Source organism: Rana temporaria, chromosome 11, assembly GCF_905171775.1.
Source record: "Rana temporaria chromosome 11, aRanTem1.1, whole genome shotgun sequence".
Taxonomy (NCBI): Eukaryota; Metazoa; Chordata; class Amphibia; order Anura; family Ranidae; genus Rana; species Rana temporaria.
Window position 1 is genome coordinate 84,437 of NC_053499.1, and position 25,564 is coordinate 110,000.

At 48.0% G+C, this 25,564-nt stretch overlaps 1 protein-coding gene across 3 annotated transcripts in view; it reads left to right on the forward strand.

The window, feature by feature from the left end:
• The first annotated feature begins 20,469 nt into the window (after positions 1 to 20,469).
• The window catches only part of CALCB (calcitonin related polypeptide beta), a 12,194-nt gene continuing 7,099 nt past the window's right edge, over positions 20,470 to 25,564 (forward strand). The window contains exons 1-4 of one of the 3 annotated variants that reach the window (XM_040327860.1): positions 20,470 to 20,513; positions 20,785 to 21,437; positions 22,638 to 22,729; positions 22,887 to 23,018. In XM_040327860.1, coding sequence (XP_040183794.1) covers positions 22,641 to 22,729; positions 22,887 to 23,018 — 221 coding nt within the window. In that variant the 5' untranslated portion in view covers positions 20,470 to 20,513; positions 20,785 to 21,437; positions 22,638 to 22,640. Of the gene's footprint in view, positions 20,514 to 20,573; positions 20,646 to 20,784; positions 21,438 to 22,637; positions 22,730 to 22,886; positions 23,019 to 25,564 lie in introns of those variants that run through there. The other 2 variants (XM_040327859.1, XM_040327861.1) reach the window with 2 other exon arrangements.

The window sequence follows — 25,564 nt, forward strand, 5'->3', positions numbered from 1 at the left end:
TCGGCTCCCTCCCTCCTGGGACAGCGGCAATTCTTCTTGGAGACGAGAGTAAGAAAAGCCAGGCTCTCCCCATGAAGCTCCGCCTCTCTGTATTATTAATGTAATGGATTCTTTTTTTGTTGAATATTAGTAGAAGTAAATTGTGATTACATCACAGATCCGGCTGCCAATTCCTGAGTCATACGGAGAGATCACCGGCGCGGTGACTAACCCTTCATATATCACTGTGTGCCAGCGGGGGGGGGGGGGGGGGGCGGCTGCGATTGGCAGCCTTCGGCGTGTGTTTGCGGCGGCCGCAGGAAGGATTTTCACGATCGGCAAGTTTCTAGTTTAGTGAGATGGTCGCGGCGAAGCCTTTGCTTCATTGTCACTCTGGTGTCGGAGGGGAAGTGTGTGTGACTTCCTATTGGTCAATACAAAATGAGGTAATCACATGGGGGTCATTAATTAAATCCTCCGCCCCCCCTTCAGTCTTTGCACGAGGGTACCGGCTCCTCTCCTGGACTGAAACGGCTTCCTCTGATTGCACCGCACACTGTGAGCTTCTCACCAGGTCCGGGCCGTCTTTAACACGGGGCAAAAGGGGCAGCTTGTCCCGGGCCCAGTCACTGGCCCGGATTCAGAGAGCAATTGCGCCTGCGTAACCATAGTTACGCAGCGCAATTGCTTACTTGCTCCGGCGTTACGAATGCTCCTGATTCAGGAACCTCGTTACGCCGACTGCAGCCTAAGATCTGCGCAGTATAAGGCTCTTATGCCCGCATATCTTAGGCTGCACTCTTGCGATGGCCGCTAGGTGGCGTTCCCGTTGTGCGCAGCGTATAGTATGCAAATTGCATACTAACGCCGATTCACAACGTTACGCGAGCCCTACGTACGCAGTTTATGTCGTTTGCGTACGGCGTTTTTTGCGTAAGGCTGCCCCTGCTATTAGCAGGGGCAGCCAATGTTACGTATACCCGTCGTTCCCGCGTGACGAAATTTGAACTTTACGTAGTTTGCGTAAGTGAATTGTGAATGGCGCTGGACGCCATTCACGTTCACTTTGAAGCAAATGACGTCCTTGCGACGTCATTTGCCGCAATGCACGTCAGGAAAGTTTCCCGACGGAGCATGCGCTCTACGATCGGCGCGGGAACGCGCCTAATTTAAATGATTCCCGCCCCCTACGGGATAATTTAAATTGCGCGCGCTTACGCCGGGCATTTTGCCTGCGCGCCCACGCAAATTACGGAGCTACTGCTCCGTGAATCGCGGGTAGCGCAGAAAATTTGCGGGGGCGCAGGGCAAATACGTTGCCCTGCGCCTCCGTAAAAACTGCGCAAAGGTACCTGAATCTACCCCATTGTTGTGGGGCCCAAAGCAGCTGCCCCTTGAGCCCGCACTGCCCCCAAAGTTGATAAATGGATTCGGGAGAAATTGTTTTCCAATCATTATTGAAGACGTGCATTACAAGCTGCAGGAAGTCAGATAGAGCCCCGCCCCCCGCGACTTCCGATTCGAGATGAATGCGTCTGGTCCTTCGACCAATCAAAACAATTGCTTTGGATCTGAAATGGATGAAACCCTTATGCCAAACTTATTTAAAAAAAAAAAAAATGGCGTGGGGTTCCCCTCCAAGTCCATACCAGGCCCTTATCCGAGGAGGCAGCCTGGCAGGTCAGGAAGTGGGGGGGGGGGCACCCACTCACCCCCACCCCTCTCCTCACCTGCATGAACCAGGCATCATGCCCTCAACATAGGGAGGTGGGTGCTTTGGGGCAGGGGACCATTGTTGATGGGGACAAGGGCCTCCTCCCCACTCCCCTGGGCTGTGGTTGGTGGGGTCTGTGGGCGGGGGGCTTATCGGAATCTATAAGCCCCCCTTTAACAAGGGGCCTCCCAGATCCCCTCCGTGTGAATGAGGATGGGGTACATAGTACCCCTATCCATTCACCCAAAAAAACCTGTGCAGTGTAATAAAAACATGAGATGGTTTTTATTTTGAAACTGAGAAATTAGAGATCATTGGGGGGGGGGGGGGGGGGGGGGGGGGGGCGGTACCACATCCCTAATGAAAAGATAACTTTTTGGAAGAAGTGATGGGACTTTAAAGGCACCAAATAATATTTAAACAATTTTATAAAAATATATACATTTTTATTAATAGATATAGTTTCCTCTTTGCAACCACTTCTTACTCTACATGTTTCGCTCAAAAGAGCTTCCTCAGGAGATTTGACAGTGTTTTTTTTTTTAGAAAAGTCCTTTATTAAAAATGACTAATGTCCCCCGTGGTAGCGCCGACGTCAATCACAATGTCTTCCTCCGCCGCCGCCGCCGACCCACTGAAAAAAAAAACGCCATTCTGTCAGCTCCGGGGTCTGACAGTTCTTATATAACTATGGGGCGTGGCCATCTGGCGCCGTCCCTTCTCAGATTCCTGCGTGATTGGATGATCGGAGGCTGACCCACGCCGGCCGGCTTCACGTCAAGTGGGTGAGAATTCAACGAAAGAAAAATCGGGCGACGAATGTATCATTTATTTATTTATTTACATATCTACTTTCATTCAAGTGAGTTTGAAAAAATCTTTACTGTGCATGAAAAATACACATTTAGAAAAGAAAGGCTTTAAAAAAAAAAAAAAATGCAATGTTTTTGTAAACGCTGCACTAAAATAAAATCGACATTTATGTGCGTCACCTGATGTTGAATTGGGATTTGTCCTCCCTTCAAACATTAAGGGGTTAAATAATAACGGGCAGGATACTTAACTGACAACAAATGCAGAAGGAAGATCATTCTTTTCATCTGTAGATAAATGAAACAAAGTAGATATAAAAGTAACAGTTTTATTTGTATCTCTCTATCTCCCGTCTGATCAATGTTTATAAACAATGTTACTTTGTATCTCTCTCTATCTCCCGTCTGATCAATGTTTATAAACAATGTTACTTTGTATCTATCTCCCGTCTGATCAATGTTTATAAACAATGTTACTTTGTATCTCTCTATCTCCCGTCTGATCAATGTTTATAAACAATGTTACTTTGTATCTCTCTCTCTCCTGTCTGATCAATGTTTATAAACAATGTTACTTTGTATCTCTCTATCTCCCGTCTGATCAATGTTTATAAACAATGTTACTTTGTATCTCTCTATCTCCCGTCTGATCAATGTTTATAAACAATGTTACTTTGTATCTCTCTATCTCCCGTCTGATCAATGTTTATAAACATTGTTACTTTGTATCTCTATCTCCCGTCTGATCAATGTTTAAAAACAATGTTACTTTGTATCTCTATCTCCCGTCTGATCAATGTTTATAAACAATGTTACTTTGTATCTCTATCTCCCGTCTGATCAATGTTTATAAACAATGTTACTTTGTATCTCTCTATCTCCCATCTGATCAATGTTTATAAACAATGTTACTTTGTATCTCTATCTCCCGTCTGATCAATGTTTATAAACAATGTTACTTTGTATCTCTCTATCTCCCGTCTGATCAATGTTTATAAACAATGTTACTTTGTATCTCTATCTCCTGTCTGATCAATGTTTATAAACAATGTTACTTTGTATCTCTATCTCCCGTCTGATCAATGTTTATAAACAATGTTACTTTGTATCTCTCTATCTCCCATCTGATCAATGTTTATAAACAATGTTACTTTGTATCTCTCTATCTCCCGTCTGATCGATGTTTATCTGCCCCCTCCAGCCATTTTTTCAATGTGATGGGGCGAGTAGCTGTGCGGTCAACCAAACAAAATCTTCATAGTTAAATGAACAATTCATTAACTTCACTAAAGAAATTAACTCGATGACCATTTTAAAAATAAAAATAAATTCTCAATAGTTCTGGTGCTCCCTCCTCCCAGGGGGACAGGGAGGAGAGAGAGAGCAGGGGACAGGGAGGAGAGAGAGCAGGGGACAGGGAGGAGAGAGAGAGCAGGGGACAGGGAGGAGAGAGAGAGAGAGAGCAGGGGACAGGGAGGAGAGAGAGAGCAGGGGACAGGGAGGAGAGAGAGAGCAGGGGACAGGGAGGAGAGAGAGCAGGGGACAGGGAGGAGAGAGAGAGAGCAGGGGACAGGGAGGAGAGAGAGAGCAGGGGACAGGGAAGAGAGAGAGAGCAGGGGACAGGGAGGAGAGAGAGAGCAGGGGACAGGGAGGAGAGAGAGAGAGCAGGGGACAGGGAGGAGAGAGAGAGCAGGGGACAGGGAAGAGAGAGAGAGCAGGGGACAGGGAGGAGAGAGAGAGCAGGGGACAGGGAGGAGAGAGAGAGAGCAGGGGACAGGGAGGAGAGAGAGAGAGCAGGGGACAGGGAGGAGAGAGAGAGAGCAAGGGACAGGGAGGAGAGAGAGAGCAGGGGACAGGGAGGAGAGAGAGCAGGGGACAGGGAGGAGAGAGAGAGCAGGGGACAGGGAGGAGAGAGAGAGCAGGGGACAGGGAGGAGAGAGAGAGCAGGGGACAGGGAGGAGAGAGAGCAGGGGACAGGGAGGAGAGAGAGAGAGAGCAGGGGACAGGGAGGAGAGAGAGAGCAGGGGACAGGGAGGAGAGAGAGAGCAGGGGACAGGGAGGAGAGAGAGAGAGCAGGGGACAGGGAGGAGAGAGAGCAGGGGACAGGGAGGAGAGAGAGAGCAGGGGACAGGGAGGAGAGAGAGAGAGCAAGGGACAGGGAGGAGAGAGAGCAGGGGACAGGGAGGAGAGAGAGAGCAGGGGACAGGGAGGAGAGAGAGAGCAGGGGACAGGGAGGAGAGAGAGAGCAGGGGACAGGGAGGAGAGAGAGAGAGAGCAGGGGACAGGGAGGAGAGAGAGAGAGAGCAGGGGACAGGGAGGAGAGAGAGAGCAGGGGACAGGGAGGAGAGAGAGAGAGCAGGGGACAGGGAGGAGAGAGAGAGAGCAAGGGACAGGGAGGAGAGAGAGAGCAGGGGACAGGGAGGAGAGAGAGAGCAGGGGACAGGGAGGAGAGAGAGAGAGCAGGGGACAGGGAGGAGAGAGAGCAGGGGACAGGGAGGAGAGAGAGAGCAGGGGACAGGGAGGAGAGAGAGAGAGAGCAGGGGACAGGGAGGAGAGAGAGAGCAGGGGACAGGGAGGAGAGAGAGAGCAGGGGACAGGGAGGAGAGAGAGCAGGGGACAGGGAGGAGAGAGAGAGCAGGGGACAGGGAGGAGAGAGAGCAGGGGACAGGGAGGAGAGAGAGAGCAGGGGACAGGGAGGAGAGAGAGCAGGGGACAGGGAGGAGAGAAAACGGGATGTTTCAGGATGACGGAGGGCGAAGTTCATAGCATAGCGTTGACAATGGCGTGTCCTGTGTATTATTATTATACAGGATTTAGATATAAAAAAAAAAAAAAAAAGTCACTTCCAGCGCTAATAGGTCTTCCAAGCTGTGGCGTAACAGATATCAGACAAAATGGTGGTGTCAAAGGTATATATGGTATCCCAAAGATTATCTCTGAGAAAGGGGGTGCGCCCCGAAATGCGTTAGCTGTACTCCGTGTTCTGTGCATGTCCATGCACTGGGCAGATTCAGATAGAGATACGTCGGTGTATCTCTGAGTCCGGCCGTCGTATCTATGCGCCTGATTCATAGAATCAGTTCCGCATAGATCTCCCTAAGATCCGACAGGTGTAAACGACTAACACCGTCGGATCTTAGGCTGCAATTCCAGGCCGGCCGCTAGGTGGCGTTTCGCTTTTTTACGTCGTTTGCGTTCGGCTTTTTCCGGCGTATAGTTACCCCTGCTATATGCGGCGTATCCTATGTTAAGTATGGCCGTCGTTCCCGCGCCGAATTTTGAATTTTTTACATCATTTGCGTAAGTCGTTCGCGAATACGGATGGACGTAATTTACGTTCACGTCGAAACCAATGACGTCCTAGTGACGTCATTTGGAGCAATGCACGCTGGGAAATTTAGCGGACGGCGCATGCGCAGTTCGTTCGGCGCGGGGACGCGCCTGATTTAAATGTTACACACCCCCTAGCCGCGGAATTTGAATTCCGCCGGGGGATTTACGATACGCCGCCGCAAGTTTTGAGGCAAGTGCTTTCTGAATAAAGGACTCGCCTCAAAAACTTGTGCCGGCGTAACGTAAATCAGATAGATTACGCAAATCTAAAGATCCGCTAATTTATCTGAATCTGGCCCAAAGTGTTTACGGCCTTTTGTCAGTTGCATTTTGTGAGTACCACCTTTTACACCAAAATTTCTTATTATTAAATTATCTCTGGTAATGCACTAGGTGTGCGCGCCTTCCATTTCTGTTTTTCTTGTAGGATTTAGATTTTATATTATTATTATTATTATTATTATTATTATTATTATTAGTATACAGGATTTATATATTATATTATTTTAATTTTATATATTATATTATATTATTATTATTATTATTATTATTATTATTATTATTATTATTATTATTATACAGGATTTATATATTATATTATTTTAATTTTATATATTATATTATTATTATTATACAGGATATAACTATTATATTATTATTTTTATACTGGATTTATATATTATTATTACTATTATTATTATTATACTACAGGATTTATACATTATTATATTATTATTATTTTTATACAGGATTTATATATCTGTTTAAATTTGTTTTATTTTTTATACCCAAATATAGCTTACATTACATTTCCAATAAGCATATAAAATACACACAACATTACATTAACATAAATGACAACAATAACAACAATATGGGACTATCTTACATCCTCCTGATTTCTCTCTTCCTCAGCCTTCTCCTCTCCCTCTCGCCTCCCATGGGTAGAAAGTAAATAAAAATATATATATATATTGGGCCAGATTCAGGTAGCTCGGCGCATCTTTGTGCCGGCGTAGCGCATCTCATATGCGCTACGCCAACGTAACTCTGAGAGGCAAGAGCAGTATTCACAAAGCACTCGCTCCCTACATTGCGCCAGCGTAACGTAAATTGGTCGGCGTAAGCCCGCCTAATTCAAATTAGGAAGGTAGTGGGCGTGATACATTTAAATGAAGCGTGACCCCATGCAAATGAAGGGCCGAACGAACGGCGCATGCTCAGTATCACGTCAAATTTACTCCCTAAGATACGACGGCTCAATGCCTACGACGTGAACGTAACCTACGCCCAGCCCTATTCCCGTACGACTTACGTAAACGACGTAAAATACGACGGCTGTTCCGACATCCATACCCTAACATGACTTACACCTGCTTTATGTGGCTTAACTTTACGCCGGACGTACGCCTTAAGTAAACGGCGTAGATTACAGCGACAAGCGTAAGTATGTTCGTGAATCGGCGTATCTCGCTCATTTACATATTTGACGCACAAATCAATGGAAGCGCCCCTTGCGGCCAGCGAAAATATGCGCACAAGATACGACGGCGTAGGAGACTTACGTCGGTCGTATGAAGCCAAAATTCGGGCGTTTCTCCTTTGCAGAATTAGGCGCAGAGATACGACGGCGCATCCGTGGACTTACACGGCGTATCAGTAGATACGTTGGCGTAAGTGCTTTCTGAATCCGCGCCATTGTGTGCCCAATTTCCCCTTCTTTCTTTTTATTTTTTTCTTTCACGAGGAGGCCAGTAGGTATTGGAGGGGGGAAAAAAAAAAGGATAATTTTGCCCCCTTAAAAACTTAATAGAAACATATAGGGCCAGATTCTCATACATTCGCGCTGCTCCTGGGCAGCGTAATGTATGAGCTCTACGTTACACCGCCGCAGGTCTACAGGTTTAAATCCTGATTCTCAGAACACTTACCTGTAAACTTGCGGCGGTGTATCGTTAGATTGCTCGGCGCAAGCCCGCCCAATTCAAATGGGGCGGGCACCATTTAAATTAGGCGCGTTCCCGCGCCGAGCGTACTGCGCATGCTCCGTCGGGTAAATTACCCGACGTGCATTGCGCTAAATGACGTCGCCCCGACGTCATTTGCCTAGATGTATACGTAAATGGCGTCCAGCGCCATTCACGGACGTCTTACGCAAACGACGTAATTTTGTTTCAATTCAACGCGGGAACGACGGCCATAGTTAACATTGGTTGCCCCTGCTAATAGCAGGGGCAACCTTACGCGTTGGGTACGCTACGCAAACTACGTTAATTCGCTGCGTCGACCTCGCGTATGTTCGGGAATCGCCGTACTTACCTCATTTGCATAGATGACGGGGAAAAGCGACGATGCGACACCTAGTGGCGGGAAAAAAAATTACTTTTAAGATCTGACAGCGTAACAGCCTTACGCTTGTCAGATCTAATGGGTACCTATGCGCAACTGATTCTAAGAATCAGTCGCATAGATACCCGGGGCCAGATGAGGAGTTACGACGGCGCTAATGGTGTTGCGCCGTCGTAACGCCTTCGAGAATCTGGCCCATAGATGTCACAGTAGTTAATTAAAGGATAATGCCGCGTACACACCATCACTTTATGTGATGAAAAAAAACGACATTTTCTGTGAAGTAAAAAATGACGTTTTTGAAACTTCAATTTTCAAAGATGAAGTTGCCTACACACCATCGTTTTTCTCACAATGTTCTAGCAAAGCGCGGTTACGTTCTCACCACTTTTTCCATTGAAGCTCGCTTTTGGGCATGCGCGGGTGTAAAAACGTCTTTTTAAACAACGTTTTTTGCTACACACGGTCAATTTCTGTGAAGTAAAAAACGACGTTTTGAAAAACGACACATAAAATTGAAGCATGCTTCAATTTTTTTTGGTCGTTTTTTACAAGACATAAAACGACGTTTTCCCCCACACACGGTCAATTAAAGTGACGTTTTTAAAAACGTCATTTTTTTTCATCACATAAAGTGATGGTGTGTACGCGGCATAAGACATGATGCACTTTAAATAATATAATATAGGTGGGTGGGCAGCGGCCCCCCCCCTTTTTTTTTTTCCTTCACGAGGAGGTCAGTAGGTATCGGGGTAAAAAGAAAAAAAGAGGGATATTTTTGCCCCCTTAAAAATTAAAAAGGAATATATAGATGTCACAGTAGTTAAAGCCCAAAAATAAATTTTTAACATTACATTTAGCCGCGCTGTCCTAATGACAATCGGCTGGTTTTTTTTTCCCCGTACATACCGTATTTCACCGCCGCTTCCGGGTATGTCTTCTGCGGGTCTGGGCGTTCCTATTTGATTGACAGGCTTCCGACCGTCGCATACTGCGCGTCACGAGTTGCCGAAAGAAGCCGAACGTCGGTGCGGCTCTATACGGCGCCTGCGCACCGACGTTCGGCTTCTTTCAGCAACTCGTGACGCTCTGTATGCGATGGTCGGAAGCCGAACGTACTGCGCATGCTCCGCACCGACGCCTTTTTTTGAACTTAGACGTGTGTTACGTCCTTTCCTATTCACGGACGACTTACACAAAAAAAAAAAATTGAAATTCGACGCGGGAACGACGGCCATACTTTAACATGGCAAGTCTAACTATACGCCACAGAATAGCAGCTTTAACTATACGCCGGGAAAAGCCGACTAGCGACGACGTAAGAGAATGCGACAGCCGCGCGTACCTTCGTGGATCGCCGGAAAAAGCTAATTAGCATACCCGACGCGGAAAACAACGCAAACTCCACCCAGCGGGCGCCGAAGTATTAAACCTACGATCCGAAGGCGTACACCTGTCGGATCGAAGCCAGAAGCCGTCGTATCTTGGTTTGAGGATTCAAACTAAAGATACGACGCGGCAAATTTGAAAATACGCCGTTGTGTATCAGTAGATACGCCGGCGTACTCTCTCTGTGAATCTGGCCCTAAGTTCCTATTTATTATCAAGAATGAGATCAGAGACTGGAGGAAGTCTGGACTGAACTGCGAGTGTCCACTAGGTGGCGCTCATGTGTCTGAGTTCTGAGATGCAGAAGAGACTTTCCATTTATTGAAGCTTCAAACCTTCCAACCAATTTATTTGTTTGTTATTAGATTGGCCATTTATATATATGGGGTGCAGGAAATATACACCAAAATGTGTACATTATCTACCCCCCCCCCCCTCAAAAAAAAAAGGATTGACAAAAAAAGTTGCCATCGACCTCAACCATACCCCCGACTACCATACCCCCTGACTACCACACCCCCAACTACCATACCCCCCCGACTACCATACCCCCCGACTACCATACCCCCCTGACTACCATACCCCCCGACTACCATACCCCCTGACTACCATGCCCCCTGACTACCATACCCCCGACTACCATACCCCCTGACTACCACACCCCCGACTATCATACCCCCTGACTACCATACCCCCCGACTACCACACCCCCTGACTACCACACCCCCGACTACCATACCCCCTGACTACCATACCCCCCGACTACCACACCCCCCTGACTACCATACCCCCTGACTACCATGCCCCCTGACTACCATACCCCCGACTACCATACCCCCTGACTACCACACCCCCGACTACCATACCCCCTGACTACCATGCCCCCTGACTACCACACCCCCTGACTACCATACCCCCTGACTACCATGCCCCCTGACTACCATACCCCCCGACTACCATACCCCCTGACTACCACACCCCCGACTACCATACCCCCTGACTACCACACCCCCGACTACCATACCCCCTGACTACCATGCCCCCTCACTACCATGCCCCCTGACTACCATGCCCCCCGACTACCATACCCCCTGACTACCACACCCCCCGACTACCACGCCCCCTGACTACCATGCCCCCTGACTACCACACCCCCCGACTGCCATACCCCCCCGACTACCATGCCCCCCCAACTACCATACCCCCCCCCGACTACCATACCCCCCGACTACCATACCCCCCCCGACTACCATACCCCCGACTACCATACCCCCTGACTACCACACCCCCGACTACCATACCCCCTGACTACCATGCCCCCTGACTACCACACCCCCCGACTACCACACCCCCCCACTACAATACCCCCTGACTACCATACCCCCTGACTACCACGCCCCCTGACTACCATGCCCCCTGACTACCACACCCCCCGACTGCCATACCCCCCGACTACCATGCCCCCCCAACTACCATACCCCCCCGACTACCATACCCCCCTGACTACCATACCCCCGACTACCATACCCCCTGACTACCACACCCCCCGACTACCATACCCCCTGACTACCACACCCCCCGACTACCACGCCCTCTGACTACCATGCCCCCTGACTACCACACCCCCCGACTGCCATGCCCCCCCAACTACCATACCCCCTGACTACCACACCCCCACGACTACCACACCCCCCAAATACCATGCCCCCCCAACTACCATACCCCCCCGACTACCATACCCCCCCCGACTACCATACCCCCTGACTACCATACCCCCCGACTACCATACCCCCCGACTACCATACCCCCCGACTACCATACCCCCTGACTACCACACCCCCCGACTACAATACCCCCGACTACCATACTCCCCTACTACCATACCCCCTGACTACCATACCCCCTGACTACCATACCCCCCTGACTACCATACCCCCCGACTACCATACCCCCCGACTACCATACCCCCCGACTACCATACCCCCCGACTACCATACCCCCCGACTACCACACCCCCCGACTACCATACCCCCCGACTACCACACCCCCCCGACTACCACACCCCCCGACTACCACACCCCCCGACTACCATACCCCCCGACTACCATACCCCCCGACTACCATACCCCCCGACTACCACACCCCCCGACTGCCATACCCCCCCGACTACCACACCCCCCCCGACTGCCATACCCCCCGACTATCACACCCCCCGACTCTAAACTTTTAATACTTATCCCGATGCTTCGTGAAATTTTGAGCACCAGCCGTCCCCGCCTCTCACACTTTGAATCATGTGACACATATTGTTCTCTTTTCCTTCACACAAATAAAGTTTTCTTTTGGTGGTATTCAATCACTGATGGGGATTTTTTATTTTGTATTAAAAAAGACCAAAAAATTGGATTTTTTTTTTAGTTTCTGTCAATAAATTTTGTAAATTAGTAATTATTCTCCTTCACTGATGGGCACAGATGAGGCGGCACTGATATAGAGCTGCAGGATTTCGGGCCAAAATGAGAATCACAATTTTTTTTTGCTTAGAATAAAGATCACGATTCTCGCGGCGTAAAATCTTTCACATTATACAAAATTATTGGGGCTAACTTTACTGTTTTTTTTAATTAAAGTAATTTTTTCCCCGCTGTCACAGTCACAGTGTGACATAAAATATTGCAACAACCACCATTTTATTCTCTAGGGTCTCTACTACTAAAAAATATATATATATATATATACATAATGTTTGGGGGTTCTAAGTAAATTTCTAGTAAGAAAAAAAAAATTATTTTAACTTGAAAACAACAACTGTCAGAAAAAGGTTTGGTGTTTAAGGGGTTAAACGCTCCTCATTTACAGACAGAAGTTTATTCCTTTGCTGTAAAAAGACAAATTGATACAATGTTTAGACCTAACTTTCCACTGATAAAGAAGGTTGTGATACTTGGCAGAGTGTCTGGACTTTTGAGGCTGAGAGCAGAGAGAGAATTCTCTGCATACCAAAGATCGGGAAACCCTTTGTCAAGATCGCAACGGCGGAAAAAATCGCGATAACGATTCTTGACGATTTTTTTTGCATTACACCTGTAAGTGGCCCGATGGTTCCAAGGGCCCCTTACAGGCCAGCCGCCGCCCCCCCCCCCCCCCCTGCCCCAGTTCTCTGCTCCAGGGGGGCCCTGCTTAAAGCTGTGTATAGGGGGCCCAAAATGTGTGATGGCTGCCCTGAAAGGCTGCACTGACTGGCATCATTTATAGGCACTGACTGGCATCATTTATAGGCAGTGATTGGCATCATTTATGGGCACTGATTGGCATCATTTATGGGCACTGATTGGCATCATTTATAGGCACTGATTGGCATAATTTATGGGCACAGATTGGCATCATTTATGGGCACTGATTGGCATCATTTATAGGCACTGATTGGCATCATTTATGGGCACTGATTGGCATCATTTATAGGCACTGATTGGCATAATTTATGGGCACAGATTGGCATCATTTATAGGCACTGACTGGCATCATACATGGGCACTGACTGGCATCATACATGGGCACTGATTGGTGGCACTTATGGGGCTTTCCTGCAATCAGGGCAACTTTACAAAGAATACCCAATCACATTCAAGGAAGAAAAAAATAAAATTTCTTGCTTGCATTTGATTGGTTGTTGGACGTCAGCAGAGCTCCGCCTCATTTAGTAAGCTCTGGACTTGCAAAAGTGCACAGTCTATTTTCCCTTTAGTAAATCACCCCCCCCCCCCCCTCAGTGTCAGATCTGTCCGCTGCAATGTCGCAGTCCCACTATACGTCGCTGATCACCGCCATTACTAGAATAAATAAATGAAAACTTCCAGTATATTTCCCGCAGTTTGTAGACGCAAATCAATCAATAGACGCTTATTGGGGGAGATTCAGGTAGAGATACGCCGTCGTATCTCTGAGTGCGTCGGTCGGATCTATGCGCCTGATTCATAAGAATCAGTTCCGCATAGATCTCCCTTAGATCCGACTGGTGTAAGTGTCAGATATTAGGCTGCAATCTCCCGCCGGCCTCTAGGTGGCGCTTCGTTTTTTTACGTGACGAATATTCAAATTCCGATTTCCGCCGATTCAGAAACGAACGCCCGCCCGTCGCTTTTTTTTTTTACGTCGTTTGCGTTTGGCTTTTTCCGGCGTATACTTACCCCTGCTATATGCGGCGTATCCAATGTTAGGTATGGCCGTCGTTCCCGCGCCGAGTTTTGAATTTTTACGTCGTTTGCGTAAGTCGGTCGCGAATACGGATGGACGTAATTTACGTTCACGCCGAAACCAATGACGTCCCAGCGACGTCATTGGGAGGAATGCACGCCGGGAAAATTCACGGACGGCGCATGCGCATTTAAATCGGCACGGGGACGCGCCTGATTTAAATCCTACACCCCCCCCTAGCCGCGGAATTTGAATTCTGCCGGGGGAGTTACGATCCGCCGGCGCAAGTTTAGAGGTAAGTGCTTTGTGAATAGAGCACTAGCCTCTCAAATTTGCGCCGCCGGCGGATCGTAAATCAGATAGATTACGCGGATCTAAAGATCCGCTAACCTATCTGAATCTAGCCCACTGTGTTTTTGTTTTTACCCAGAAATATGCGGCAGGATACATAGTGCCCTAAACTGATGAAGAAATTTGATGAATTACATTTTTTACTTGAAATGTTTTATAGCAAAAAGTACATTTTTTTTTAAAAAATAGTTTTTTGTTGTTTATACGCTACAAAAAAACAAAAAAATCGCAGAGGTGATCGAATGCCACCAAAAGAAATCTCTATTTGTGGGGAAAAGAAATTACATAAATGTTATTTGTCGCTCGACGGCGCAATTGTCAGTTAAAGTAACGCAGTGCTGTATTGGCGGGGGGGGTTAAATCTTCCCGGGGTCAATTGGTTAACAGACAGACAGACTTTTCCCTATTGGCCGATTAGCCCCGTGTCCCCAGTCCTCCGGCTCTCAGGGGGTTAATGATATCATTATAATGTATTGTCCGGGGAGGACAGAGAGGAGGCAGGTGAGCAAACACCCCGCCTGGCCCCCGGGGGCCCCGTCAGCGTCCTGAGGGTCTCCCAAGTGTCCAGGGGGGGGGGGGGGGAGGAATGACTGATGGTAATTATCACTTCTAAATGATCCTCATCCTCACCTGAGTGCCCCCCCCTCCGCCCTCCGCCCGCTGGACGCTGTTTGTCCATTAGAGGCGGACGGGGGAGACAAACACTCCACTATATCTCTGTACACAGAGCGAGAGGTACAAGAGGTACACCTGCCAGACACAACCACCCCCCCACCCCATCCAATGTATTTATATACTTTAATGGGCCTCAGTGATTGGAAAATGGACCCATTTCCTAAACCTGCCCCCCCCCCACTTCTTCTTCAAACATTTACTGATTTATTTACTGACACCCTCCGGATCCCACTTCTACTCACTTCAATTATACTCTACCCCCCCCCCCCCCCTATCTACCCCTCTGCTATTACCCCCCATCTACCCCTCTGCTATTACCCCCCCATCTACCCCTCTGCTATTACCCCCCCCCATCTACCCCTCTGCTATTACCCCCCCATCTACCCCTCTGCTATTACCCCCCCCCCCATCTACCCCTCTGCTATTACCCCCCATCTACCCCTCTGCTATTACCCCCCCATCTACCCCTCTGCTATTACCCCACCCCCATCTACCCCTCTGCTATTACCCCCCCCATCTACCCCTCTGCTATTACCCCCATACCATCCCTGTCTCCTTCCATCACCCCCATACTATCCATGTCTCCTTCCTTCACCCCCATACCATCCACATCTCCTTCCTTCACCCCCATACCATCCACGTCTCCTTCCATCACCCCCATACCATCCACGTCTCCTTCCATCACCCCCATACCATCCCTGTCTCCTTCCATCACCCCCATACCATCCCTGTCTCCTTCCATCACCCCCATACCATCCACGTCTCCTTCCATCACCCCCATACCATCCCTGTCTCCTTCCATCACCCCCATACCACCCCTGTCTCCTTCCTTCACCCCCATACTATCCATGTCTCCTTCCTTCACCCCCATACCATCCACATCTCCTTCCTTCACCCCCATACCATCCACGTCTCCTTCCATCACCCCCATACCATCCACGTCTCCTTCCATCACCCCCATACCATCCCTGTCTCCTTCCATCACCCCCATACCACCCCTGTCTCCTTCCTTCACCCCCATACCATCCCTGTCTCCTTCCATCACCCCCATACCATCCCTGTTTCCTTCCATCACCCCCATACCATCCACATCTCCTTCCTTCACCCCCATACCATCCACGTCTCCTTCCACCACCACCACCATACCATCCACGTCTCCTTCCATCACCCCCATACCATCCACGTCTCCTTCCATCACCCCCATACCATCCACGTCTCCTTCTATCACCCCTATACCATCCCTGTCTCCTTCCTTCACCCCCATACCATCCATGTCTCCTTCCATCACCCCCATACCATCCCTGTCTCCTTCCATCACCCCCATACCATCCCTGTCTCCTTCCATCACCCCCATACCATCCACATCTCCTTCCTTCACCCCCATACCATCCATGTCTCCTTCCTTCACCCCCATACCATCCCTGTCTCCTTCTATCACCCCCATACCATCCCTGTCTCCTTCCTTCACCCCCATACCATCCCTGTCTCCTTCCATCACCCCCCATACCATCCCTGTTTCCTTCCATCACCCCCATACCATCCACATCTCCTTCCTTCACCCCCATACCATCCACGTCTCCTATCACCCCCATACCATCCATGTCTCCTATCACCCCCATACCATCCATGTCTCCTTCCATCACCCCCATACCATCCCTGTCTCCTTCCATCACCCCCATACCATCCCTGTCTCCTTTCATCACCCCCATACCATCCATGTCTCCTTCCATCACCCCCATACCATCCATGTCTCCTTCTATCACCCCCATACCATCCACGTTTCCTTCCATCACCCCCATACCATCCCTGTCTCCTTCCATCACCCCCATACTATCCACGTCTCCTTCCATCACCCCCATACCATCCCTGTCTCCTTCCTTCACCCCCATACCATCCATGTCTCCCATCACCCCCATACCATCCACGTCTCCTTCCTTCACCCCCATACCATCCATGTCTCCTTCCTTCACCCCCATACCATCCACGTCTCCTTCCTTCACCCCCATACCATCCCTGTCTCCTTCTATCATCCCCATACCATCCATGTCTCCTTCTATCACCCCCATACCATCCATGTCTCCTTCCATCACCCCCATACCATCCATGTCTCCTTCCATCACCCCCATACCATCCCTGTCTCCTTCTATCACCCCCATACCACCCCTGTCTCCTTCTATCACCCCTATACCATCCCTGTCTCCCCCATCACCCTCCGGATCCCACTTCTACTCTCTTATACAAGAATGGACTTTGCTCGCTTTGGAAACCACAGCTCAGCATTGCATGTTATTATTGAGCTTATGATCTACCAAAACCCCCAGATCCTTCTCCACTACGGATCCCCCCCAGATCCTTCTCCACTATGGATCCCCCAGATCCTTCTCCACTACGGATCCCCCAGATCCTTTTCCACTAGGGATCCCCCAGATCCTTCTCCACTAGGGATCCCCCCAGATCCTTCTCCACTACGGATCCCCCCAGATCCTTCTCCACTACGGATCCCCCCCAGATCCTTCTCTACTACAGATCCCCCCAGATCCTCTCCAGTATCTTCCCAACTATAGAAGTTAAACTAACAGGTCTATAGTTACTTGGTAAAGACTTTGTTCCCTTTTCAAATATAGGCACCACGTTGGCCCTGCGCCAATCCAGTGGTACTATTCCTGTCTTTAATGAGTCCCTAAATATTAGATACAACGGCTTTGAAATGACAGAGCTCAATTCTTTTAGGATCTGTGGGTGGAGCCATCAGGCCCAGGTGCTTTATCCACCTTTATTCTGTCTAAATATTTCTGGACCAGATCACTTTTAAGCCATTGTGGATCATTTGGGCTGTGTCATTACTACCCCCATTATGGATATGAGCTCCGCCATGCTCCTTTGTATACACAGAGCTGACAAAAGTATTTAATATATTAGCATTCTCTTTGTCCCCAGTCACCCCCCCCCCCCGCCCCAGATTATTGTGTAAGGGGCCGACATGCTCAGACTTCACCTTTTTACTATTAATATATTTGAATGCTTTTTTGGGGGTTTGTCCTACCATCTTTTGCAATCTGTCGTTCATTTTGAGTTTTTGCATCCTTGATTTCCCTTTTACATATTCCGTTATATTCTTTATAACATTTAAACGACGATAGTGTTCCTTCATTTTAATATTTTTTAAAGGCTCTTTTCTTATAGTTTATAGCTTTTTTTTAACTTTGGTTTTATTTTTTGCCTTTTAGACCTATTGCCCATCGGAATATACTTTGCAGTGAGTTCACAAACAGTCTTTTTGAAGAATTCCCATTTCTGTTCTGTGCCCATCGGTGCCGATATTCCCTCCCAGTCTAAGTCCTGGAGAGCGGCCCTCATCCTTGGAAAATTTGATCTCTTGAAGTTAAGTGTTTTTATCTTTCCCGTATGTGATTTTTGCTTACGGCTAACATCAAATATAATCATGTTATGGTCACTGCTACCCAGGTGTTCCTTAATCTGAACATTATTGATACGCTCTGCATGGTTTGCGATTACCGGGTCCAACAGAGCATCATTCCTAGTCGGGGCCTCAATAAACTGGACCATAAAATTGTCTTGCCCTTTAACTGTCCCAGCAATGCTATTACTCCAGTCAATTTCTGGGTAGTTACCATCCCCCATTATTATCACCGTCCCAGCCCTTGCACCCCTTTCCATCTGTGCAAGGAGCCGAGTCTCCACCTCCTTATTAACATTGGGTGGTCTATAACAAACTCCAATGATGAACTTTGAACTACAGCGAAACCTCGGTTTAAGAGGAGTAACTTGGTTTGAGAGCGTTTTGATTTGTGAGCAACTTTTTAAAAACAATTCTGACTCGGTTTGCGAGTGTTGACTCGCAAGACGAGCAGAATTCAAGCTAAATAGGCCTGCAGTACCTCATTTGGCCTGAGGTACGGGGGGCACAGGAGCCGAGAAAAGCCGAACATTGGCCTGCAGTACCTCATTTGGCCTGAGGTACAGGGGCACTGGAAACAAGCCGAAGTTTCCTTGGGCCTTTTCGGCCGTTTTCGGGGCTCACTGGCGCCCCCCCACCACTGGCTGCATTCGGTATTGCATCCCATTGAAGTCAATGCAGAGCAAATTATTTTTGTTTCAATTGACTTCAGTGGGAAAACTCGCTTTGATATGCGAGTATTTTGGATTACGAGCGTTCTCCTGGAACGAATTATACTCGTAATCCGAGGTTCAACTGTATAGTGGAGTATATAGACTGGTATATAGGTATAGTGGGGTATATAGACTGATAAATAGGTTTAGTGGGGTATATAGACTGGTATATAGGTATAGTGGGGTATATAGGTATAGTGGGGTATGTAGACTGGTATATAGGTATAGTGGGGTATATAGACTGATAAATAGGTTTAGTGGGGTATATAGACTGGTATATAGGTATAGTGAGGTATATAGGTATAGTGGGGTATATAGACTGGTAAATAGGTATAGCGGGGTATATAGACTGTTATATAGGTATAGCGGGGTATATAGACTGTTATATAGGTATAGTGGGGTATATAGACTGTTATATAGGTATAGTGGGGTATATAGACTGGTATATAGGTATAGTGAGGTATATAGGTATAGCGGGGTATATAGACTGGTATATAGGTGTAGTGGGGTATATAGGTATAGTGGGGTATATAGACTGGTATATAGGTATAGTGAGGTATATAGGTATAGTGGGGTATATAGACTGTTATATAGGTATAGTGGGGTATATAGGTATAGCAGGGTATATAGACTGGTATATAGGTGTAGTGAGGTATATAGACTGGTATATAGGTATAGTGAGGTATATAGGTATAGTGAGGTATAAAGACTGGTATAGCGAGGTATATAGACTGGTATATAGGTATAGTGAGGTATACAGACTGGTATATAGGTATAGTGAGGTATATAGACTGGTATATAGGTATAGTGAGGTATATAGACTGGTATAGCGAGGTATACAGACTGGTATATAGGTATAGTGAGGTATACAGACTGGTATATAGGTATAGTGGGGTATATAGACTGGTATATTGGTATAGTGAGGTATATAGGTATAGTGGGGTATATAGACTGGTAAATAGGTATAGTGGGGTATATAGACTGGTATATTGGTATAGTGAGGTATATAGGTATAGTGAGGTATATAGACTGGTATAGTGAGGTATACAGACTGGTATATAGGTGTAGTGAGGTATATAGGTATAGTGGGGTATATAGACTGGTAAATAGGTATAGTGGGGTATATAGACTGGTATATAGGTATAGTGAGGTATATAGACTGGTATATAGGTATAGTGAGGTATATAGGCTGGTATATAGATATATTGAGGTATATAGACTGGTATATAGGTATATTGAGGTATATAGACTGGTATATAGGTATAGTGAGGTATATAGGCTGGTATATAGATATATTGAGGTATATAGACTGGTATATAGGTATAGTGAGGTATATAGGTATAGTGGGGTATATAGACTGGTATATAGGTATAGTGGGGTATATAGACTGGTATATAGGTATAGTGAGGTATATAGACTGGTATATAGGTATAGTGAGGTATATAGACTGGTATATAGGTATAGTGAGGTATATAGGCTGGTATATAGATATATTGAGGTATATAGACTGGTATATAGGTATATTGAGGTATATAGGTATAGTGAGGTATACAGACTGGTATATAGGTATAGTGAGGTATACAGATGTATATCACAGTGTTGGTAGGTATATAGACTGGAATATAGGTATAGTGAGGTATATAGACTGGTATAGCGAGGTATATAGACTGGTATATAGGTATAGTGAGGTATACAGATGTATATCACAGTGTTGGTAGGTATATAGACTGGAATATAGGTATAGTGGGGTATATAGACTTGTATATAGGTATAGCGAGGTACAGTAGGTATAGCGAGGTATATAGACTGGTATATAGGTATAGTGAGGTATACAGATGTATATCACAGTGTTGGTAGGTATATAGACCAGTATAGGTGATTGGTCACTGGTATTTTGACCACCATAAAACTTTTTTAGATGGTTGGTCTTGTTGCCCGTTCCCCTCCCCCCACACTCGATAAATGGCAGATGATCTGGCGATGGATTCTGCAATGCAGTACGTTCTGCAGTAGATGTTGCTTTTAATAAAGGCCGTCCATTGAGTTTTTTTGTCTCCTACAACAACATCGAGTCATATTTTGGGAAGCGGGCGCGGGGGGGGGGGGGGGGGCAGAGCGGTGTAAGCAGAGGATAAATTATTAATGACTGGAGACTCTTCCCCTTTACTTTTCATTAACGTTTCTGTTTTTTTTTTTTCTTCAATGACATCAATGCAAATGCTTCTATCGGGGAGCGATGACTGGCAGGTTTTGTGAATGGAATTCTCAGTGACTGTGATGACGTCATTGGTCGTCCATGGGGGGGGGGGTGTCCGGACCCCCGGCTGGGGATTGGCCGGTGTCGGGCTGGGACGGTCCCCCCATTGGCTGGCAGGCGGTCACAGGACGCCCACACACTCTCATGCAAGTCGGCGGGTATATAAGATCGCCCTTCTTCTCATTGGAGAGCATTGAGAGTGAAAGTCGTAAGAGAAGTCTCTCCCAACCGACAACTTACAATCACTGGCCAGGTAAGTGGATTCCGAGCCCTCCGCCTCCCTTTCTATGACTCTCGCCGCTCTTCTCTACGGAGACTCCAATCTTTGGCCGCGGCCGTCCTTCTTTTTATGTTATATTAGCTGCTTTTAGCGAACGTTTTGTGACAGGCGACGATAAAACCGATGAAAGGAGCAGTCCGTATTCGCAGAATAAATTCCGAGATAGAAGTCCCACCTGTTGGAACGACAGTTCTGTTCCCTCGGCTCCTGAGGAACTAAAACTCCCAGCATGCCCAGGAGCCACAGGTTAGATGTATTTTTTGGGATTGCCTGCTAAGGTCTCCCGGGAAGGTGAGGAACTATAACTCCCAGCATGCCCAGGAGCCACAGGTTAGATGTATTTTTGGGGATTGTCTTTGCCTGCTAAGGTCTCCCGGGAAGGTGAGGAACTATAACTCCCAGCATGCCCAGGAGCCACAGGTTAGATGTATTTTTGGGGATTGTCTTTGCCTGCTAAGGTCTCCCGGGAAGGTGAGGAACTAAAACTCCCAGCATGCCCAGGAGCCACAGGTTAGATGTATTTTTCGGGGATTGTCTTTGCCTGCTAAGGTCTCCCAGGAAGGTGAGGAACTATAACTCCCAGCATGCCTAGGAGCCACAGGTTAGATGTATTTTTTGGGATTGTCTTTGCCTGCTATGGTCTCCTGGGCAGCTGAGGAACTATAACTCCCAGCATGGCAGGCCGGCTTTATCCTTCTAGAAACTCGCGTTGATTGGAGGAAAGAAATGTCGGGATAAATCCTTTTTTTGCCGCGTTAGAAAAGTCTCCCTTATTTTTTCCAGATTTTACAAATTCCGCCACCTGCGGCGCTCAGGCTGCCCGCAGAACTACAACCCCCAGCGTGTTTTCACAAGCCCGGCAGCCGCAGGTTAAATCCTCCCGCCGGCCTCGATACGTAACGATTATACAATAGAGTTCCGATGCTTTGCAATTTTCATTTCATCGCGGCGCGGCGCTCCACGGAGCCTCTAATAAGATTTTCTAATAAGGTGGTGTGAGGGCTGCGAGAGCCGGCGACTCGCGAGTGTAATGTGTGGCGGTTTCGCTGGAAAAGCTTTCAGGAGATTACGGTGGAGAGGTCCGCGGAGGAGGGGGGGGGGAGGGGATGGGTTTAATGATGATGGCATTGCTGGCTGACGGCCAGAACTTTCCCTTTAAATCTTCCCGGACAGGACATGATGGTTCTCCTGAAGGTCTCCTCCCTCGTCGCAGTCCTGGGCTTGGTGGTCAGCCAGATGTCCTGCACGCAAGCAGCGCCAGTCAGGTAAGAGGGTGGCGTCCGCCGCCGCCTGGGATGGCGCAGTCTGGGGGTGGGGGGGATGTGTTGGGTATTGGGCTGTGCGACTGCGGCGGGGGGGGGGCGCGCTTGCCCCCCTTTTCCTCTGACATTCGCTCTATTCTCTCTCCCCCCCCCCATGAAGACCGGGCTTGGACTCCTTAACGGACCGGGTCACCCTCAGCGACTACGAGGCGCGGCGGTTACTCAACGCCTTGGTCAAAGAATTCGTACAGATGACAGCGGAGGAGATGGAGCAGGGGGGCGACGGGAACAAGTAAGTGAACCCTGCGGGGTGGAAATGTCACTTTCTCTAATGGACACTATACAAGAGGGGAGGCTGTACAGTGCAGAGTATATTATAGAACCTGAATATAGAGATGGGGTGAATGTACAGTGCAGAGTTTATTATAGGACCCGAATATATAGATGGGGTGAATGTACAGTGCTGAGTATATTATAGGACCCGAATATAGAGATGGAGTGAATGTACAGTGCAGAGTATATTATAGAACCCGAATATATAGATGGAGTGAATGTACAGTGCAGAGTATATTATAGAACCTGAATATATAGATGGGGTGAATGTACAGTGCAGAGTATATTATAGGACCTGAATATATAGATGGAGTGAATGTACAGTACAGAGTACATTATATTATCCGTATATTTATATAGATAAGATAAGTCTGTACAGCGCAGAGTACAATGTAATATCTGTATATGTAGATAGGGTGAGTCTGTAAAGTGCAGAGTATATTATTGACCCTTATGTACACATTTCATGAGTCTGTAAAATTGGATTTCTCATATATCATCTCCCCCCCCCCCCCCCGTACTACGGACAATGTACTGCTCAATCATATGGGATGTATTCTGGGTGAGTCTGTACAGTGCAGAGTACATTGATATACCTCATTATAACTTAGAATATGTCCGTCTGTCTCTTCTGTGTACATCCTCCTCTCCTCTCCTCCTCAGTACTCCCATCCTCCTCTCCTCAGTACTCCCATCCTCCTCTCCTCAGTACTCCCATCCTCTGCTCCTCAGTACTCCCATCCTCCTCTCCTCTCCTCCTCAGTTCTCCCATTCTCCTCTCCTCAGTACTCCCATTCTCCTCTCCTCAGTACTCCCATCCTCTGCTCCTTAATACTCCCATTCTCCTCTCCTATCCTCAGTACTCCCATTCTCCTCTCCTCTCCTCAGTTTTCTCATTCTTCTCTCCTCAGTACTCCCATCCTCCTCTCCTCAGTACTCCCATTCTCTTCTCCTCAGTACTCCCATTCTCCTCTCCTCAATACTCCCATCCTCCTCAGTACTCCCATTCTCCTCTCCTCAGTACTCCCATTCTCCTCTCCTCAGTACTCCCATTCTCCTCTCCTCAGTACTCCCATTCTCTTGTCCTCACTCTTGTCCTCAATACTCTCATCCTCCTCTGCTCTCCTCAGTTTTCTCATTCTCCTCTCCTCTGTACTCTCATCCTTCTGTCCTCAGTACTCCCATCCTCCTCTCCTCTCCTCAGTACTCCCATCCTCCTCTCCTCAATAATCCCATCCTCCTCTCCTCAGTACTCCCATTCTCCTCTCCTCAGTACTCCCATTCTCCTCTCCTCAGTACTCCCATTCTCCTCTCCTCAGTACTCCCATTCTCCTCTTCTTGATACTCCCATTCTCCTCTCCTCAGTACTCCCATTCTCCTCTCCTCGATACTCTCATTCTCCTCTCCTCAGTACTCCCATTCTCCTCTCCTCAGTACTCCCATTCTCCTCTCCTCAGTACTCCCATTCTCCTCTCCTCAGTACTCCCATTCTCCTCTCCTCAGTACTCCCATTCTCCTCTCCTCAGTACTCCCATTCTCCTCTCCTCTGTACTCCCATTCTCCTCTCTTCAGTACTCCCATTCTCCTCTCCTCAGTACTCCCATTCTCCTCTCCTCAGTACTCCCATTCTCTTGTCCTCACTCTTGTCCTCAATACTCCTCTCCTCCTCTCCTCAGTGTTCACCACCTTGGGTGTGCTATGTAGTACTCAGCTCATCGCAGCGCCCCCCAGTGGCCGCTCACCTCCCTGGATTATTCAGTGTATCAGTGCAGACGGTACCAGTGATGTGCAGTCCTGCCCGGGGGGCATGTTGGTCTGTTGGGGGAGGGGGGGGGGCTCTACATAGATCCTCCATAGTATTTCTGCCAATGTCCCGGCACAGCTTCCCCCGGCCGGCACCATAACGGACATTATGACATCAGATCAGTAAATCCTCCGTTCTGATTGGTTGCTGCCCTTACTGCACTTGGTTCCTACTCCTGTCTGTCTATCGTTCTGCAACTTCCCTCAGATCCATTAACTCGTTCAGTGCCACAGGTGTGTGTCAGGGGATCTCATTGTGTTTTAGAAAAAGGGGGGCAAGTGACACCCCCCACCTCCCGCCACCCCGGGGAGGACAGATTGGATGATGTAAGGGTGAGGTAGGTGTTTTCTTATCCCAGAGGAAGGCCTGGGCATTGGGGGGGATGGGGTGGGATGAGAATGGGGGTGGGGATGAGAATGGGGGGGGGATGAGAATGGGGAGAGGGTCTTGTGGGGGTCCTACACTGTGTTTTGCATGATGGTGTGTCTGCAGTAAGAACATTAATAAGAGCTGGGCGTTTACACTGAGCGGTGACTTCATTCTCTGAGCGCACTGATCAATGGATGCATGCCCTGCATTAAAATACCCCTCCCCCCCCCGTCTGCAGCCAGCACTACCGCATGACCAAGCCAGAGCAGCATGCCAGCAGCCAGGACCGCACCCCCCCCCCCCCAGCAAGGCATGGGCACCACTCGCAATGA